This window comes from Schistocerca piceifrons, chromosome 11 (genome assembly GCF_021461385.2).
Source record: "Schistocerca piceifrons isolate TAMUIC-IGC-003096 chromosome 11, iqSchPice1.1, whole genome shotgun sequence".
Classification (NCBI taxonomy): domain Eukaryota; kingdom Metazoa; phylum Arthropoda; class Insecta; order Orthoptera; family Acrididae; genus Schistocerca; species Schistocerca piceifrons.
The window spans coordinates 115,890,417-115,911,783 of NC_060148.1; the positions used below are offsets into that span (position 1 = coordinate 115,890,417).

General features: G+C 44.0%; 1 protein-coding gene across 1 annotated transcript in view; it reads right to left on the reverse strand.

The window, feature by feature from the left end:
- LOC124719778 (adenylate cyclase type 5-like) overlaps window positions 1-21,367 on the reverse strand; it is a 597,816-nt gene that overhangs the window by 3,449 nt on the left and 573,000 nt on the right. The window contains exon 19 of the mRNA XM_047244976.1: window positions 9,890-10,096. Within this exon, the coding sequence (XP_047100932.1) occupies window positions 9,890-10,096 (207 nt within the window). The remainder of the gene's footprint in view (window positions 1-9,889; window positions 10,097-21,367) is intronic.

A 21,367-nucleotide genomic window follows, 5' to 3' on the forward strand; every position in this document is an offset into this window, starting at 1 on the left:
TTTGTTTGAAAAACTATCCAAAAGGGGAGGAAAGTAACCTCACTTGACAGTAATGAGAACATAGAGTGTAAGAAATGTTGCTCTTATTAACACTGTGTTACGAAATTTTCTCACTATGTCCTTAACGAAAGTAATGACACCTAATAGAGATGTGTGGCAACAGTATGGAGAAATGAAAATGGTGAAGTTAACTAATCAAAAGGAAGGACGAGAAATAAAAGAATAATGTTAGTAGGGGATATGGGAGGAAGAAAACAGAAACAGAAAGGGATGAGAAACGCAGTGTAGGCAGTCTGACTATTAATGGTTCCCTGCTGGATAGAGGGAAAACAGATGGGATATGCCTAGAGGGAAGCTGCATCGATGTTAACAGGTGCACAGTGGATATGGATAAGGTGCAGGTTATAAGGTATCTCTTGTTCCAGGGTCGTGTGGCTGAAGTGGAGAAAGAAATGCAAAAAGTTTAGTGTTGTGAAAAGGTGAAGCGAAGATGCTGGGTATATCCAATCTCATTTTGCAGTTATGGAATAGCTAGTGAGCACAGCAATGCTTCGCAATTGCTAAATACGAATATGTATGGAAATTGGATATTCATACTAATCTTCTTCCCTCCACTTCTCCTCCCCCAATTTTCTGACCATCTCCTCCGCCTCCCCCTCTCCCTATGCCTCATCCCTCCTCCCCTCTTTCTGACGATCTCCTCATCCATTTCCGCCCAGCTCTGGGTTCTCTTACCTCTATCTCTGACTTTAGACCTTCTATATTGTTTCTGCAAACGAAACCTTGATTGTGAATTGAAATCGCTTAAAATAAGTAGGTAAATCGGTTTGGGATCATTGGCATGTGGGGCGTGATACGCTTCGTAGTATTACAGGTGGTTACAAAATATTACGATAGCTTGGTAGTAAAGGATATTGTGTGTAACATTGGCACTGTTTCCAATATTGCAGTTCAAGACATAAGTTAAAGGCTTGTAGAAAATAAACTAACGCTAAATCGCAGCAAGATTCAGTTTTTCCGGCTTCTAAAACACAAATCAAAGAAACCTGACGTGCTAATCACACTGAATCGGCATATGATTAGTAAGACTAAACAGTTCAAATTTCTAGGCATTCAGATCGATAGTAAGCTGTTGTGGAAAGCCCACATTCAGGGCATTGTTCAAAAACTGCATGCTGCCATTTTTACTGTTAGCTGCCGTTTTTAATATTACAGCAGTACCAGTAACAAGCGATAGTTCGACTCGAAAAGTAGTCTGATTTGCCTATTTTCATTCGATTATGACGTATGGTATTATATTTTGGAGTAAAACATCCCATTCTCAAAAGGAGTTTTCGCCTCAGAAGCGGGCGGCTCGGACCACAAGTGGTGTCAAGTTCGCGAACCTCTTGTCGACCCCTGTTCTTTGGTCTGCGTATTCTGACACTGGCCTCTCAACATTTACATTCTTTAATGTCGTTTTTGGCTAACAGTATCAGCTTATTCCCAAGAATTAGCGGTTCACACTCCGTTAACACTACGCCGAAATCCATCTGCATTTGGACCGCACCCCCTCCTCTCTTGTGCAGAAAGGCGCACAATATTCTGCTGCAGCCATTTTCGGTAAGCTGCCACAAGATATCAAAAATTTTAGCAGTGTTCCACGCGCTTTCAAACCTAAACTGAAGAGTTTCACCGGCCGCGGTGGTGTAGCGGTTCTAGGCGCTCAGTCCGGAACCGCGGGACTGCTACGGTCGCAGGTTCGAATCCTGCCTCGGGCATGGATGTGTCTGATGTCCTTACGTTAGTTAGGTTTAAGTAGTTCTACGTTCTAGGGGACTGATGACCACAGATGTTGAGTCCCATAGTGCTCAGAGCCATTTGAACCATTTTTTGAAGGGTTTCCTCATAGGTAACGACTTCTGTTCTGTCGAGGAGGTTCTTGAAAAATTAATCTACTTGCTGTGTTACACTGTTGATTGCATTTGTATAAACTTGTAGCTTGTCGTCTTTTTGGGATTCATAAACATTTCATCCTATTTATTATTACTTTTATGTTGTAATTTTATGTAGCGAAGCATTCCACGACCTTGGAGATTTACTCCTGAATTTGATCATACGGAACTACTCGTGTAAATTAAAAATGAAAAAGGGGACACCTGTCCAGTTTCTGTCTCTCTTTGATAGTAGCTTTAGTGACAGTACTTATCATAGTTTTAATCTGTGAATGGCTGCGTTTACAAAGTACGGATTCAGTACTTGTATTCTAATCATAAGCCAGCAAGGCAAAAATATTACTTCCCCCTCTTCTGTAAAATTATCAGAGAGGAATGAATTAAAACAGTATATTGTTGTGTTTGCAATTTTTTTGTCGGAAAAATGTATGTAAGAAGAGAAAATACGTACAGGAGAAACAATTTGTCTAAAGGGTTAAATACCGTCCTATCGCAGTCGAAACTGACAGCGAGATAGAAATCGCAATTGCTCGTTTTGGCAGCAGAGGGCAGCATTTTGTCTCTCTCAGTCGGTGGTTGATGTGGTTCATATGGGATACATATCGCCCACTAATGTAATATGAAGTTCCGACCTTTCGGACTTCTACTTCTCACATCTGTGTAGTAGCGAGATGCTTTCGGAACTTGGAGAAAAATACTATGGACTATGCGGTGGATCTATAGAAGGCTGTGGGCGATCAAACGAGCCGGCACGAAAATCAGATAGAGTCACCATTTTCTCAATTCCAAGAATGTCTGAAGCTACAAATTGTGTTTTCTTGTATATTACAGACGTTCCAGAATGAAATTTTCTCTCTGCAGCGGAGTGTGCGCTGATGTAAAACTTCCTGGCAGATTAAGACTGTGTGCTGGGCAGAGACTCGGTCTCGGGACCTTCGCCTTTAGCAAGAAAGTGCTCTACCGACTGAGTAAAGCTGTGAGGAGACGTCATGAGTCGTGCTTCGGGAGCTCAGCCTTTAGTGCACTTCCCCAGGAAACGCAAAGGTCCCGAATTCGAGTCTTGGCCAAGCACGCAGTTTTTACTTGCCAGGAAGTTTCATGACAGACATTGTTTTGAAACTTTAATACATATCTCAGCAGTTCTGCTAGTTCGTACATTATTTATGTATCAAGTGGGACGTATATGCCAGAGAAAACTTCGCAGAATGTAGAAAACATTGATGCGGGGTATGTCAAAGGAATCTTCAAATGTTGTACTGAAAAATTTTGTGAGGTATTTCAGTTTTTCGTTTTCATTGGAATAAATGTGTTTTGATATGAATCTGTTAAACATTTTTCCATGGTTGATGAAATCGTCCTAAAATTAAAAATCTAGCTCGGAAAAATCCTGTGTTTTCATGAAAACATGGATCTAATAAGCTTCGTGGGACAAATGCGACCCACTCTACCAATTTTCGAAACTTAACAATTTTGGTAGTGCAAGTGTGTTATTTATATGCAGACGTGGTGGGTGTTCTTTCAGACATCGAATAGAACAGACGCACTACATTCGTATAATTGATTCGCCTAGGTGGACAATGGGTCCACCTTCTTCAGTGCGGTTGCACAAGTGTATCCGAGCCCTGGCGGGAATCTCAGAGTAGCGACCGTGAAGGAAATGGGCAGTGGCTGCGGGTAGGTGGCGCTCGGTGGTGTGCAGCCCGCAAGGCGTGCCGAGGTAGTCGGTGCAGTTGCGCTAACCCACAGTCGTTACCACACCTGCCCAGTAAGCAGGAGGTCCTGGGTTTGAGACCCAGCCAGGCACACATTTTCACCCATCGCCGATGTTTCTGCGTAATGTCCCGAAGCAGCTGACATCAGTAATCCCTTTCGTTTCGTTTCCTTCCCCTCCTCCACCTTCAGTTTAAATATAGAGTGTTATTTATCACAAAGGAAGACAGTTTTCGACTTATTATTTTCCAAATGTATGCAAAATAAAGTTCATCATGAAAGAGTTACGAGAAAACCTGTACATAGTCATCAAAGAAATACACAGCCTGTGCCAATGCAAATGTTCATTAGAATAACGTGTAAAAGTTCGAAGTAAATCTGTCAAGAACTTAAGGAGATTTTTGATAACAGCGTTGCTCCTTAATACACCGATAGAAAAAAAAATCGCAGCACCAAGAAGAAGTTCTGCGACATAAAAGAAAGTCGGTAGACGTGGTTCCACACCTGAAAGGAGACGTCTATTCAAGTTTCACACCAGCTCTATAAGAGTGGCGCTGGTAGCAGCAATATGAGGATGTAAATCAAGTTTTCTTTAAATACACGCTGTAACGGTCGTGAGTATGAATCACCTATGAGACTCGACGTGGTGAGTCCATGTTGGCCGGCCGCGGTGGCCGTGCGGTTCTAGGCACTCCAGTCCGGAGCCGCGCTGCTGCTACGGTCGCAGGTTCGAATCCTGCCTCGGGCATGGGTGTGTGTGATGTCCTTAGGTTAGTTGGGTTTAAGTAGTTCTAAGTTCTAGGGGACTGATGACCACAGCAGTTGAGTCCCATACTGCTCAGAGCCATTTGAACCATTTGAGTCCATGTTAAGAATGCCTCTAAGGCGAGAAAGACGCCATTATCAACACTGCAGTGTGTTTGAACGAGGTTGTGCAAAAGGGCTACAAGAAGCTGGATGTGCCTGCTGTGGTATTGCAGAAAGACTTGGCGGGAATGTAGCTTCTGCACACGATTGCTGCCAGAGGTGGTCGCAAGAAGACAGGGCCCCGCAGTACCATGTGGGATTACCGAGAGGGAAGTCAACTGTGTTCGGCTGATAGCTCTGGCGTATCATACTGCATCTGCAGCAGCCATTTGACCAGCAGTTGGCACCACAGTGACACAACGCCCTCTAGCGTGCATTCCAATGACCCCACGCCACCGCCATTTGCGACTTCCGTGGTCTCAAGCGAGAGGTCACTAGAGGGCTGGGTGGAGGTCTGTTGAGTTTCCTGATGAAAGCCGGTTGTGCCTCAGTGCAAATGAGGGCCGTATATTGGTTTGAAGGGGGCCAGCTGAGGGCAAGTAACCAACTTGTCTGCATGCTAGACACAATAGGCCTACACCCGGAGGTATGGTCTGGGATGCGGTTCCATGTGACTGTGTGGAGCACTGTCGTGGTTATCCCACGCACCCTGACTGCAAATTTGTACGTCAGTCTGGTGATTCGATCTGCTGTACTGCCATTTATGAACAGCATTCCAGGCGGTGTTTACCAACAGCATAACGCTCGCCCACATACCGGCTTTGTAACCCGACATGCTCTGTGGAGTGCCAAAATGTTGCCTTGGCCTGCTCAGTCACCAGATTTGTCATCAGTGAAGCATATATGGGACATCATCAGAGGACAACTCCGTTGTCATCCACACCTAGCATTCAGTGTCCCTTCATTGCCCCACCGAATGCAACAGACATGGAACTGACATCTGCCACCTGTACAACACAATGCATGCACGTTTGCATGCTCGCATTCAACATTCTGGCAGTTACACCGATTAATAATGTGCTAGCATTTCACATTTGCAATAGCTTATCTCGTGGTTACAGTAATCAGTGATCTTCCTATGTTAATCACTTAAATATGTTACCTAGACAAATGCATTCCAGAAATTTCATTATTCTGTAATGCATACGTGCATTCCCTTCACGTATTCAGGCCAAGCATTACACACATTTATGCAATCGGTAGCAGCGAGGCTACACGTACATCTGACAATTACGCGGCAGCAAGGAGTATTAATGATTTTTTATACACACACACACACACACACACACACACACACATATATATATATATATATATATATATATATATATATATATATATATACTGCTGGCCACCGTAAATGCAACACCAAGAAAGACAAGAGGTAGCACAACAAGATTTATTTTGAAGATAACATGTTGACCGAGTATCAAATGATTACGTTTACAGACGTCTGTGACATGTGGTTCCTGCCAGAATCAGTAGCCAGAGTAGCCGCCATTGTTGGAGATCACCGCTGCCACACGTCTCGGCATTGAGTCAAAGAGACGTTGGATGTGTTCCTGGGGTACAGCAGCCCAAGCAGCTTCCACACGTTGCCAAAGATCATCTGGTGTGGCAGCTGGAGATGTAATCTGGGTCACTCGTTGAGCAACCATGTACCACATGTTTTCTGTCGGCGAAAGATCCGGAGAGCGAGCCGGCCAGGGAAGCAATTCAATCTGGTGATTGACGAAGAACCTTTGGACAATGTGTGCCACGTGTGGTCGCGCATTATCCTGTTGAAATATGGCTGTGGCCGAGCCCTGAAGGTAAGGAAGGACAACTGGCTCCAGCACCTCGGATATGTAGCGCCGGCTATTTAAAATACCGGCACTGCGTACTAGAGGCGTGCGAGAGTAATATCCAATACCGCCCCATACCATAATACCCGGTGCAAGACCAGTGTGGCGGTGCATATTGCAGCTGTCCAGCATCCTCTCTCCACGGTGTCTCCACACTCGAATCCGACCATCGTGGTGCTGCAGACAGAAGCGTGCCTCGTCAGTAAAGACAACGTCATTCCATTCTGCCGTCCACATCCGTCTGTCATCACACCATTGGCGACGGAGACGTCTGTGGTTCTGCGTCAATGGTAGACGAAGCAATGGACGTCTTGCGGACAGACCACTCTGCTGTAAACGGCGTCGAATGGTACGCGCAGACACTGGATGATGCGTTGCAGACGCAATGTACTGTGCTATGGTTCGGGATGTCACTGAGCGATCCGTCACTGCCATGCGCACAATTTGGCTATCAGCACGTGCAATGGTGCACCGAGGTGAATGCGATCGACCACGTCGGTCCGTCGTACCCTCCTGCATCCAACGGTCACATATCCGCATTACAGTTGTTTGGTTTCGTCCAACACGACTAGCGATTTCTCTGTATGATAATCCACGATCTCGGTAAGCCACTATCCTTCCTCTGTCGAACTCGGATACGATGAAAAGATGTTCGTTGTTGTCTACGAGGCATAACTGATCGTCTTGTGAAACAACCACAAGGTAAACACACGTGCCGAACGTACACTCGTCGAAATCGCCAAGCCTTAAATGGCGCTATGAGGTGGCGCCACAGGCGCGCGTGATGTGCGTCTGCGCTGAAATTCTAATCAGCTGCATATCTCATCGCTGCAAACCCATGGTGTAAATTTCACTTGATTCGGATGCTTACTTCAGGGTGTTGCATTTACGGTGCCCAGCAGTATGTATATATATATATATATATATATATGAAACGAGTGAGGTGTTCCTATTGGCTGAGGGAGAAAGGTGGGGTCTCTCTTGTCATTCGCCAAGACAGGGCGAGTTAGTAGCGAAGCGCCACTCAAAACGCACGGTCGAGTAACCGGGGGCGGCTCTGAAAGAACGGTCGCGAGCAAATATTCCGGCTATTAAACAAGATATAAAGTGAAGGTATTAGTTATCAGAACGCCACGTGTCGTGGGCAGTGTCTATCAAGAGTATGGAAAGTGAGAACTGTGTTAATGTGTTGTAAAGGGCTGAATATAACGGCGTAGCCCAGAGCCGCCATATTGCAAATCCTGTGACGTGTCTTTCTTTATTAAAACGAGTGCAGTACAAAACGTTGTTGACATTTAACAATTGGCATCCCGAAACACTCCACTTCAGCAGGATCAAAACCTACACGGAACCTGGCGCCTGAGCGCCACTACTGTGCGACGAGGGACTACCGAAGCAGCGAGACACCGGGTTAGTGATACACCGACCAGAGAAGTACTTCCTTCTAGCTAAAATGCCGCGGAGGGCATTGTAAGTCTACATGAATAATATTTTGGTACTACAATTTTTTCCATTAGCATCTATTACATATACCGGGTGATCAAAAAGTCAGAATAAATTTGAAAACTGAATAAATCACGGAATAATGTAGATAGAGAGGTACAAATTGACACACATGATTGGAATGACATGGGGTTTTATTAGAACAAAAAACAAACATTACAAAAGTTCAAAAAATATCCGACAGATGGCTTTTCATCTGATCAGAATAGCAATAATAAGCATAACAAAGTAAGACAAAGAAAAGCTGATCTTCTTTACAGGAAATGCTCAATATGTCCACCATCATTCCTCAACAATAGCTGTAGTCGAGGAATAATGTTGTGAACAGCACTGTAAAGCATGTCCGGAGTTATGGTGAGGCATTAGCGTCGGATGTTGTCTTTCAGCATCCCTAGAGATGTCGGTCGATCACGATACACTTGCGACTTCAGGTTAACCCCAAAGCCAATAATCGTACGGACTAAGGTCTGGGGATCTGGGAGGCCAAGCATGACGAAGGTGGGGGCTGAGAACACGATCATCACCAAACGACGCGCGCAAGAGATCTTTCACGCGTCTAGCAATATGGGGTGGAGCGCCATCCTGCATAAACATCGTACGTTCCAGCAGGTGTTTATCAGCCAGGCTGGGGATGATGCGATTCTGCAGCATATCGGCATACCTCTCACCCGTCACGGTAGCGGTTACAAAACCAGAATCACGCATTTCCTCGAAGAAAAAAGGCCCGAAAACGGTAGATGTGGTAAATCCGGCCCACACCGTGACTTTCTCGTCGTGCAATGGAGTTTCCACGACAGTTCTAGGATTTTCGGTAGCCCAAATTCTGCAGTTGTGGGCGTTGACAGACCCTCGGAGCGTGAAATGAACTTCGTCGGTCCACAACACGTTACTCAACCAATCGTCATCTTCCGCCATCTTTTGAAACGCCCACACCACAAATGCCCTCCGCTTCACCAAATCGCCAGGTAACAGTTCATGATGCCGATGGATTTTGTACGGATAGCATCGGAGGGTACGCCTCAGTGCCAACCAAACAGTAGTGTATGGAATGCCGGTGCGACGTGCGACTGCACGAGCGCTGACTTCCCCGTGCATAGACGAACCCGCTACTGTCTCCATTTCTTCCTGAACTGTCTCAGCAGCATTACGCCTTGTGCTCGATCGGCCACTACTGGGTCTATCGTCCAAACAACCCGTGGCTTCGAACTTCGAAATCATTCTCGCCATAGCTGCATTTTTCTACGGACCTTTACCCGTTCGAATCCCCTTCCTATGGCGATAGGATCGTAACGCTGAACTAGCACATTCCCCATTCCGGTAATACAGCTTCACTAAAAGCGCCTTTTCAGGTAACGTCAACATGCTGCGACTGCTGGCGCATCTGATTCTCTCTCTCATTACAGCTCCTTTTATACACGATTGTCAAGCGCAGTCACTGACGTTTTGCTGTCCAGTGCCATCTGTCGGACATTTTGTGAACTTTGTTTTTTTTTGGGTCTAATAAAACCCCATGTCATTCTAAGCATGTGTATCAATTTTTACCTCTCTATCTACATTATCCCGTGGTTAATTAAGTTTACAAATTCATACTGACTTTTTGATCACCTGGTATAGTTAGGTATCATATACATTAAAAACAGCCTATGTCGGTCACAATGTTCATTACAGTATCGTATAAAAATATGATGGAAAATGGTCAAGAACTTTTAGAGGTTTTTGGTACGAACGTAAAACAACGACTTGTCTCGATGTAGTAGTGTGAGGAGAGGTATTGAGGACACCAGAAACCAATGAAGTAAACAGTGTGTGTGAATATCGCGTCGCCTACCTGTCCACATCCAGCCTGAGAATAGGACGGACTTAGATGATGGACGAACAGAATGTTAGAAACATATCTTAGGTAGGCTTTCATAGCTGGCTCGAGTCGTCTATATCGTTAATATCCTGCACGGAACCCTGTTTTTGTGTGTTGTTTCCTGTTTTGTTAGCGAGTGCCATGACGTGCTGCCCAACAACTGAAGTTGTTCTTGTAGGTGGCTTCTAGGGAACACGATGACCAGGTGAGAGGAGGCGGCTGCTTGCAGTACCTACCTAGCTCTCGGACGCTCCACCGCTGTTACCGTCACCACTGGGCGCCGGCGGCGGCTCTGATGACGCTGGAGTCGACGGCGCCGGCGTGGTGGCGTACCCATTGAGGAAGTAGGTGACCATCTCGCCCTTGCCCTTAACCTTGATGGTGCCGCGGCAGGTGAGCGGGTAGCCCTTGGCGTGCAGTATGTGGTACATCTCCTGCGTGACCTGCACACAAGACATCTAGGTGACGTGAAGAAGACGCTGGGGTACTATCATTATCAATTATACAGGATGCGTCTAAGAGGTCTTTACGACTGTACAACTTTACATTGTACAAAAGAAGTTTGTTGGGATAGTATGAAAGCTTTCACGACTGGATGACATATCTTCTGGTAAACCTTCCGGGATGTAAGGTCGTGGTCCATGAAACTCTTCAGCTCCTAACGTTTCGTCCAGAGCTGCGCTGGATATCTTCAGTCGGCAAGAATCACCTGAGGAGAAACACCCCTCTGAAGACGTCCAGCGCAGCTCTGGACGAAACGTTAGGAGCTGAAGAGTTTCATGGACCACGACCTTACATCCCGGAAGGTTTACCAGAAGATTTGTTGGGATAGCTTACAGAATCGGTAGATGTGTCATTTTGTAGCAAGCAACTTTAAGTTTGACATAAAAGTGTCAAGTGTCATTTTGGTTCGATGTAACTACCATCTGCAATGTGGCAGACATCCCACCAGTAATCAATATCTGCCCGGCCACGACATCTTGGTAGATGACTGTTGCAGTGTCTGTGTGTTTATGGGTTGTATTTTTTCATATGACTTGTCAAGCCAGTGGCAGCACGGCATCTCTTGCCGCAATTGTCACAAGTGCATCTGGCTGCTGAGGCGGGAGCAGTGGTAGCATTGTGAAGCTTTTTGTGCCTCAATCTGTCTAACAAGCCTTCATCATGCTTCGACATTCCAGATGATATATCATCACGCCACTCTGGTCTCATGCTAGCCCGTGCCTCCCATCTGTTTGTATCGATTCCAAAGCTCTCCATATCTCGTTTACAGGAGTCCTTGAACCTCAATACAGGACGTCCTACAGGTCTTTTGGCTATAGAGATCTCTTCAAGCATCACCAAGCAGGGGAGTAACATATCTATAGTCCTTAAGGAAACACTAGAGAAAGAAATCCAGTGGCCCTTTACAGCCAGTTCACCGACCTGTGAAGTGATAATCGGAGAAACCTCGAACTTCCTTGAGGAGATGAGGTGGTGCACCGTCTTGCTAGCAGTAAACCATCCCGTCTCGGTCATCTTCATCGACTTGTGGAATTAAACGTTTTCGAGCGCATCCAGATACACAATGCCAGCGACAGTTTTCTCCATGAAGGAGAAAGGGCTGTACACTTTCAATTTGCTAACAGCACAAAACACTTTAACTTTGGGGCTGTAATGAACGTGTTCCAGGATTGAATGTGGATTTTTGCTGTCTCAAATTGTTCAGCCGTTGACACAGTGGTGACAACGGTTCCTGTCAGATCACCGAAGTTAAAGCGCTGTCGGACTGGGCTGTCGGACTCGGTCTGCTGAGCGCTGTTGGGAAGAGGGCTGCACTCAGCCCTTGTGAGGCAAACTGAGGAGCTACTTCATTGAGGAGTACCGCCTCTCGTCTCGTAAACTGACATACAGCCAGGAGAGCTGTGTGCTGATCACATGCCTCTCCGTATCTGCCTTCTGAGTTGCTTATGGTCTGAGGATGCCACGGCGGCCGGTCGATACCGGTGGCCATTCATGGCCTGTTTGGGCAGAGTTTTAGTTTTCTTATTCTGCATTGTGGGCGTTCACCATGGCAGTGATACGAAGTTTACGCCGAACAGCTGATGCAGAATTCGTTTCATGGAACCAAAATACACAGTGAGCAAGCTCCGCATTGGTGAAAGCAGCCATGTTAACTGTGCACCACACTGGCACTCCGGTGTATGGAGTGGGACGCACCAAGCATGGCTAACCCACACATGGAATATTTCGAGGAGGGAGCATTGGACACGGCTCCAATGAAACCGAAAGCAGTTTACAGATATGTGAATGACACCCTTGTGGTCTGGCCACATGGTAAAGATAAACCACTTGAGCTCCTGCAGCACCTCAGCGGTATACATGAAAACATCAAGATTACCATGGAGATAGAGAAAAACGGAAGCCTACCCTTCATGAACATCCTGGTTACTAGAAAGGCAGGAGGCACACTGGGACATTCGGTATACAGGAAGGAAACACATACGAACCTATATCTCAATGCTAGGAGCTGTCACCATCCAGCGCAAGTTCGGGGCCTTATTGTGAAAAACTTACAAAAAAATTATGATTCAGAGTATTGCCCATCACTGGACACTACATTCTCCCGTCTTTCGGATAGCATACGAATCCCGTGTCGGAAGAACTGGGCGTCTTTTGTGGGGATCCATGAATCGATTCAATTTTGTTTTTGTTCATATGGTCGGAAGTGCTGGTCAGCCCGCCGGCAGCTGTGGCCCAGCGGTTCTAGGCGCTTCAGTCCGAAACCGTGCTGCTGCTAAGGTCGCAGGTTCGAATCCTGCCTCGGACATGGATGTGTGTGATGTCCTTAGGTTAGTTAGGTTTAAGTAGTTCTAAGTCTAGGGGACTGATGACCTCAGATGTTAAGTCCCATAGTGCTCAGAGCCATTTGAACGATATTTTTGAAAGTCTGCAATCACATAAAACTTAAGGTTTTTGGCTACAAAATGACACATCTAGCGATTCTGTAAGTTACTGCAATAAATTTCTATATCATTCCAAAGTTGTTACATCCTTTTTGATTGACGCTGTATTGTGCAATAACACTTTGATGCGGAATGATAGGCGATTAAGGCGCTGCTGTTGTGATAAAGGGACGTCCGCTAATTACTTAAGTTCAAAACAGAGGAGGGGCCCAGCAAAATCTCACCAAATTTCATTTAGAGGGTTGTGGGACTGGGGGTCAGAGGGTGGGGGGAGAGGGGGGGAAGTGGGGGGGGGGGAGGAAGGAGCAATGAAAATCCCATGCCAACTTCTAAATTCAGAGAATATGGGTGGGGCGTTTAATAAGCAACGCAACGCATTCTTTTTTCACGGCAAATTTCGGTTGAGAAAATGCGGAATTTGTTGTGGGACATCGTCGAATGTTCCCGCTTCAGCCCCCATAGTTTGATGAAGTTCCGACAGTTGGCACTGCTATACGTCGGCTGTAACGTGGCGTCTATAACAGAGGTGAGTTCCGAGCAGAGATCGGCGGTTGCACTACGTCTACAGAAATGTGACAGCTAACAAAAGCACGATGAGTCGTTGGGCGCGGCGTCTGTTGAAGTGGCCCCCAGCCTTTATGACCTCTCTGATCCGCCCTGAATGCTTTACACGCGTGCATGCCTGAGATTTCCCGATTTCAAACAAGTAGTCACGAGCACTAGAGTTCATTCAGTCATGTCAGTCGGAATCACTCCATGTCAGTCAGAGAGTCCGTCGTGATGTTACGAAACGCATATAAACCTCAAGTTATTGAGCTCGACATGGATTTGTATCAAAACTTTTACAGTGCGTATGTTAAGCGACACGCCGACAAGTCGGAACAAACGTGTGAGCAAGATATTAATCGTTTGTGGAAGGAAGCTAAGCTGAATTTGACCTGCAAGGTACAAACAATGTTGTCTTTTATCTGCAAAGGAAGTAGAGCTTCAGTAACATTTAATGAATATATATTATATCAATAAAAGATCAATTTTTCTAGGGTTCAGTCGAAACGGTTAATACTGTTTTCGTGGAGCCATTTTCTTCCTCCGTCTGTGTCTGTCCTTCCGAATAATACTCAGGGTCGGCATATGTAAAATAAAGTGTTTTTAACAAGTGAGAAAAATGTGTTTTAATCACTTGTTAAAATCGCTTTTTAGTACACTTTACAAATAAAAAAATTAGTTTTATAAAATTGTTATAATGAATGTTTAAAAAACAAATTTTCAACATTTATTTTTACATATTTTTACCCGATCAGCTCCCCTCCCATCTTGGTGGGTTTTGGTGAAATCTCACCAAGACAGGAGGGGAGCTGCAAATTTTAAACAAAAACCTTCCTGTAATTAATTGTCATCCCCTAATGCTCTAATTTCTTGCAAGCAGAAAAAGGTGGATGAAAAATTTGGTCAAGGAGCGTTGAAGACCGCTGACGCAAACTTATGTAGAGAATTGAGTTTAAAACAAAAAACCAATGATTATCTAAGTTTTTGTGTGTTGAGGGTCCAATATTTAATACATTACTGAAAATTATTATTTCCATTGACAGGCACTTGTCCCCCCTCTCTCCCTCCCCCTGCAGATAAATTCCTTGCGAACGCCAATATCTCCATCATCAGAAAACAAAATTATACATCTAAATCATTTCTGAAATTCACCATACGGTGCTTGGCGGAGGTAACTCCCCACCACTACTAGTCATTTCCTTTCCTGTTCCACTAGCAAACAGAGCAAGGGAAAAACGACTATCTACATGCGATCGTATGGGCCCTAACTTATCTGGTCTTATCTTCGTGGACATTACACTCAATGCAGGTTCGTGGCAGTAGAATCATTCGGCAGTCAGCTTTAAATGTCGGTTCTCAAAATTTTCTCAATAGTGTTTGTCGAAAAGAACGCTGCATTCCCTCCAGGAATTCCCATTTGAGTTTCTCAAGTATCTCCCTAACATTTAAATTTTGTTTGAACGTACCAATAACAAACCTAGCATCCCGCCTCTGAATTTTTTTTCTTTCTTTTTTTTTAAAAAAAAAAGGATCCGACCTGATACGGATCCGAAATACTCCAGCAGTACTCAAGAATAGTTATCGCTAGCGTCCTATACGCAGTCTTCTTTACAGATCAACCACACTTTCCTAAAATTCTCCCAATAAACCGAAGTCGACCTTCCCTACGATAATCTTCACGTGCTAGTTCCTTTCCTATCGCTTTGCAACGTTACGCCCAGATATTCAAACGTCGTGACTGAGTAAAGCATTACACTACTAATGCTGTTTCCGAACATTCTGGGTTGGTTTTGCTACTCATCCGCATTAACTTACGTTTTTCTACATTCAGACGTAGCTGTCATTCATCACACCATCCAGAAACTTTAAGTCAACTCTATCCTCATACAGTCACCCAACTTCCACACCTCCGTACACTACAGCATCATCAGCAAACAACTGCAGACTGCTGCCCACCCTGTGCGGCAAGTCATTTTTCTATATAGAGAACAGCAGCGGTCCTATCACACGTCCCTGGGGCGCTCCTGACGATGATGAACACTCGCCGTCGAGGACAACATACTGGTTCTGTAACTTAAGAAGCCTTCGAGCCACTCACGTATCTGTCAATCTATTTCACACGCTCGTACCTTCTTTTAACAGCATGCAATGGGGCACCGAGTCAAACGCTTTCCGGAAATCTAGAAATAAGGAATCTGCCTCTTGCCCTTCATCCGTAGTTCTCAGTATATCATGTGAGAAACGGGCATGCTGATTGGTGAACATAAGATTCTCCGTCTCAAGAAAATTGATTGAATTCTAACTGAGAATGTGTTCAAGGATTCTGCAGCAAATCACTGTTAAGGATTTTGGTCTGTAATTTTGAGGGTCCGTTTATTTACCCTCCTTTTATACAGCAGCCCCCTGCGCTTTCTTCCAGTCGGTTGGGACTTTGCTCTGGACGAGGGATTCGCGATTAATGCTAGCTAGGTAGGGGGCAATGCCGTAGAGTACTCTTCGAGAAACGGAATTAGGATTCCAAACGGGTGACACAGTTCCGCGTACCTGTTACGCTATGATACCTTCCCGCTACCAATCTTTCCAAGACTTTAAATTTACAAGTACAGTTTTACCTCACATTGTCTGAGACATAACTACTGGCCATTAAAATTGCTACACCAAGAACAAATATATTATACTAGAACTGACATGTGATTACATTTTCACGTAGTTTGGTTGCATAGATCCTGAGAAATCAGTACCCAGAACAACCACCTCTGGCCGTAATAACGGCCTTGACACGCCTGGGCATTGAGTCAAACAGAGCTTGGATGGCGTGTACAGGTACAGCTGCCCATGCAGCTTCAACACGATACCACAGTTCATCAAGAGTAGTGACTGGCGTATTGCGACGAGCCAGTTGCTCGGCCACCATTGACCAGAAGTTTTCAGCTGATGAAAGATCTGGAGAATGTGCTGGCCAGGGCAGCAGTCGAACATTTTCTGTATCCAGTAAGGCCCGTACAGGACCTGCAACATGCGGTCGTGCATTATCCTTCTGAAATGTAGGGTTTCGCAGGGATCGAATGAAGGGTAGAGCCACGGGTCGTCACACATCTGAAATGTAACGTCCACTGTTCAAAGTGCTGTTAATGCGAACAAGAGGTGACCGAGACGTGTAACCAATGGCACCCCATACCATCACGCCGGGTGATACGCCAGTATGGCGATGAAGAATACACGCTTCCAATGTGCGTTCACCGCGATGACGCCAAACGCGGATGCGACCATCATGATGCTGTAAACAGAACCTGGATTCATCCGAAAAAATGACGTTTTGACATTCGTGCACCCAGTTTAGTCGTTGAGTACACCATCGCAGGCGCTCCTGTCTGTGATGCAGCGTCAAGGGTAACCGCAGTCACAATCTCCGAGCTGAAAATCCATGCTGCTGCAAACGTCGTCGAACTGTCCGTGCAGACGTTTGTTGTCTTGCAAACGTCCCCATCTGTTGACTCAGGGATCGAGACGTGGCTGCACGATCCGTTACAGCCATGCGGATAAGATGCCTGTCATCTCGACTGCAAGTGATACGAGGCCGTTGGGATACAACACGGCGTTCCGCATTACCCTCCTGAACCCACCGATTCCATATTCTGCTAACAGTCATTGGATCTCGACCAACGCGGGCAGCAATGTCACGTTACGATAAACCTCAACCGCAATCGCGATAGGCTACAATCCGACCTCCATCAAAGTCGGAAACGTGATGGTACGCATTTCGCCTCCTTACACTAGGCACCACAACAACGTTTCACCAGGCAACGCCGGCCAACTGCTGTTTGTGTATGAGAAATCGGTTGGAAACTTTCCTCACGTCACCACGTTGTAGGTGTGCCACCGACGCCAACCTTGTGTGAATGCTCTGAAAAGGTAATCATTTGCATATCACAGCATCTTCGTCCTGTCGGTTAAATTTCGCGTCTGGAGCACTTCATGTTCGTGGTGTAGCAATTTTAATGGCCAGTAGTGTAGTTATGTGAACGTGCCATGCAATGATACGAGCACTTAGGCATTATATTCGGGTAATGTAGGAAAAGATAAATATCTTAATATATAATGTACTCATACTCGTACCTTTGCATTAATTAAATTTTTTATAGCCATCATCCTTCAATCCTTCACGTCTCTCTGCTGCATTTTTCTGAGCAACGAATCACATGATTCGAAACACTTTGTTCTGAACGCATTGCCCCTAACATCCGCAATGCCGACATATCGTGGGTGTCGCAGATAAAAGTAGCCCATGTGAGCATCAACGAAATGCAGTGAAATTACAGAGGCGAAGGGCTGAATTGAACTTACGATTTATTTACAGTGAAAAATACATTTATAGAAGACGCTCAAAGTGAACCCCTGCAACATCAATACAGAGCTGTGCATATCAAAGCGTATTACGATACATCGGCCCTAAAGTTCGGATATCGATGGCGGCCACTTCACGGCTGGTTTGAAGAGTTTTAACCCTTAACATTCCAAGTCCTGTCTCACAGACCGCTAGGGTTTATTCTTACACTTTGCTAATGCATGATGGTGGAGTAGGAAATTACAGCGCTGTTTACCCGTTCCTTCCGGAAACTGCCGTGGTTTCTCTCGTCAGTACCCACTTGAACATGGCGTGCAACTATATTATTACTGCTTCAATTACACTAGCAGTCTCTGAGACAGCATTTGCATTACGGATTCAGTAGCCAGGTCTTCGTCTGCTGTTCATATTACAGACTCTGACATTGAGTACACTGTTTTAAAATGGTCTGAGGACAGTTTAGAAAGTGATGTTGGCTCAGACAGTGACAACGAAATTTAAAGTGAACATAATTCAGAACAGGAACAGTGCCAAAGTGAAGAATTTTTTTTTTTCTGCCTGTGAATTCCTTGAATGAAACAAGTGATCAAGGTGACGGAGAAAGAAGTGTAGAGACTGAATCTTTAGCTACAAGTTTTGCTAGAAATATATGGGATGAAACAAATATCGCTGATGGTCAAAGCCTCTTCCAATAATGGCCAATGACATTGTTTCTGAACACGTTGGTCGTAAGTGAGGTGAATGTGTTTGTCCTTCACAATTCCTACAAAAACAGTATTCAGATGAGTCGCTTTAAGTTTTTGAAGAAGCTTGCAAACTCATTGGTAATACTACAGATAAAAAGCGAGTCAACTCTATCACGTATCCCGGTAATTTCACGCACCCATTCACCGTTTTGGGTGTAAAGAAAGAGTGAACGTCGTTGTAGAAAGGTTGGAAAAACGTAAAACATGCTCCACCAGCGACCCAAAAAAGTAGAGTGAGACGTCTTATATTTGCCGTTGTTGCAAGGGGCCAATCTAACAATCTAACTTGAAATCCCTACAACAATTTCCAGCGAGTGTAAAGAAAACGTCTAAGGAAGAAATTAAAAACCAAAAAGTACTAGTGTAGTTTTTATTTTTCAATGTTTTATGGGAGTTTCTTATATTTTTATTATTCCATGTATAACAAACAATAAAAACTAAAAAAGTAAAATTTAGACTGCAAGGTATTTGCGTTTTCATAGCATTACCATCATCATGTAATATTATGTTCATTATGTGCAGTTTCCTGTTTATACACTCCTTTTTAGTTAAAAATAAACTTTAAAATTTATTTGAATATATTTTTGTGAGGTATTAGTGTAATCTTTTACATAAAAAGTTAACTGTTTCACTGAAATTGCTGAATGTAATTTTTATGGATATTTAAATACAGCAGTCTGTCACACTTCACCTGGGAAGAGTGTGATAAAAGAATGACCTGGTAAGCTAAGGAGTAATCGTCACATTAAACTGACCATGTTAAAAAAAAGAAAAAGAAAGAAAACATAACCCAAAACTGTTGTTTCAGCAATAACCGCCATCCCTAGTGTAGATCTGTAAACCACAACAATGGAAACAACTAAATGCAAATTAAGTAAGCGAGCTGTGTAATTCATGGCATACGTGTGCTATTTTCTAGGTAGATATTTCTTAACTGTTACAAACGAAATGAAACAATTTTTTCGATTATTGATTCAAAGCATACATGATCTTATGTCCGTGATGTGAAAACTTTTACAAGGAAAAAAAATTTACGCTCTCTGTACAGCTTACCTGGTCTTACTTGCCAATTATGAAAAATGAAACAAGTAAAATAAAAATTTCTGCATGCTGTTGCAAACAAAGATGTATCTGGCGTATGCTAAGCGATCAGAAATTTTATTTCTCAGAGTACAGCATGGTGTTTTAATATACCGGGTGAGTGAAAAAGAACGAACAGATTTCAGTTGTTTATTACAAACTATGAAAGATGGAACACATGTCACTTGATCGAAGAAGGTTCTGTTTTGACAGTTGCGCTGTTGTTTGTTTTTAGAAAAGAAGATAGAAACACATAGCATAGGTCGCTTGATGGAAGAAGGTTCAAAGTTTTGACACAGCTGCGTTGTTGTTTGTTTTTAGAAATATGGCGACCACACCACAAGAGAAATTATTTTGTCGCGATGTCTGTCCATTGTTCAACCTCCATTCCGCCGCCGATTCAGAAAGAAGCCGCCTCCCCACAAACATATTTGTGACTGTCATATAAAACTATTGGAAGTTGGTTGGATACGCTGAAAGGATACAGTACTAACCGACATATAAAAGATTTGGCTCATAGGTACAGTAACACCCGTTGTATAAAAACATGCTTCGTTGTCCTTGTCAGAACAGCGGTTTTATGGTAGCACAATTTTATTCAATAAAATGAAACCGGATACTGATGTAGAAAAGAAGTACAGTTTGGATATTGAATTATTCATATGTGCACTTCCTTCAAAAATAGATCCCTGTAACCAGTTTTGTGATGCTTGAGAAATGATTAAATGGTTTGTTGTCTGCTGATCCCAGATAGTGGATGTAGAATCTTTCAGACAGTCCTCTGGTCACCTTTGGCAGAACCAAAGGAGGGAAGTATTCCAGAGCACTTGAGGGCCTGGAGTGTGGCTACGCAGTACGGTAACAGGTTCCTCCCACACTTCTGTGGAAGCGTGCGATGGCCTGCTGAACGGCCATGTTCCGACACTGTCGCTGGTTCCTGAAGTTGAAACACCTACTTTCAGTGTGCTACGTAAATTTAAGGAATATGGGCATGGTATGCATGTGGAATATTTAAGAGTAGCTAGAAATAATGGTTTTCCTTTTCAGAATACCGACGGGAACAAAGCTTTTTGGTGGGAGATTCATGCATAGGTAGGCAGGTAAAAGGTTTAGGGAATTTAGGCTTCTTTGGTAGTGACCAAAGGTCACAGTGAATGGTAATTTTAAGCTGAGATACTTGTGAGTGTTAATTTTAAGCTGAGATACTTGCGTGAGTAAATTTTTCAGCTGAGAATATTTAAGCTTTGCGTGTGCAGAATTCGAATTAGGAACAAGCACTTCCACATGGTGAGTATTGACTTTGTCTCAAACTGACCAAGAGACAGTCGAAAACAGAGGTGTTTGTGCAAACTTTCAGTTGAGGATCCATGTGTGAGATAATTAAGTAATCATGATCCCAAAATTAGCATTATTAATTACATTTGTGTGAAGCAAGTTAGAAATTTTGATACTCTCAAGAGAGAAAAAGGTGGGTTAGCCATCTGCCCAGCAACACAATGACCGTTACATTGCAGAGGGAGATGTGCATAAATCCTCCACTGTATATGGTAGGCCCGTAGGAAAGGTTACGTGTGAAGTCTAATCCGAAGGTCTGTGACTCATTTAATCTGGGCTGAAATTTTGTTGTGGAAAAGATTTGTCACGTACTGGCAAAAGCCGGTTGTTCTGTTTTATTTACATGTTTAATCTGTGTAATTTGAATGTGGTGACTTAGTTACAAATACTGCACCAAAAAAGCAAGAATTTTCTTTGAATAGCCTGACCGCTAGTAAATTCTCTAGGTTATTAATGAATGGGCTTATGAGTGTGTGTGTGTGTGAGAGAGAGAGAGAGAGGGAGAGAGAATTTCTGGATATCCGTAGCAATCCACAAAGTGCGCTGTAGTTACAAAAAAAAAAAAAAACCATTAGGAGACCATAGGATATTTAAATGTGTACGTAATATCATGCCCACTGGCAGAGAGTTCCTTGTTTTCTTTTACGCTTAAATGTATTGCAGGAAATTTTGTGTCATTGCGGTGGTACAATCTCAGAAAATAATAGAGGAGATATG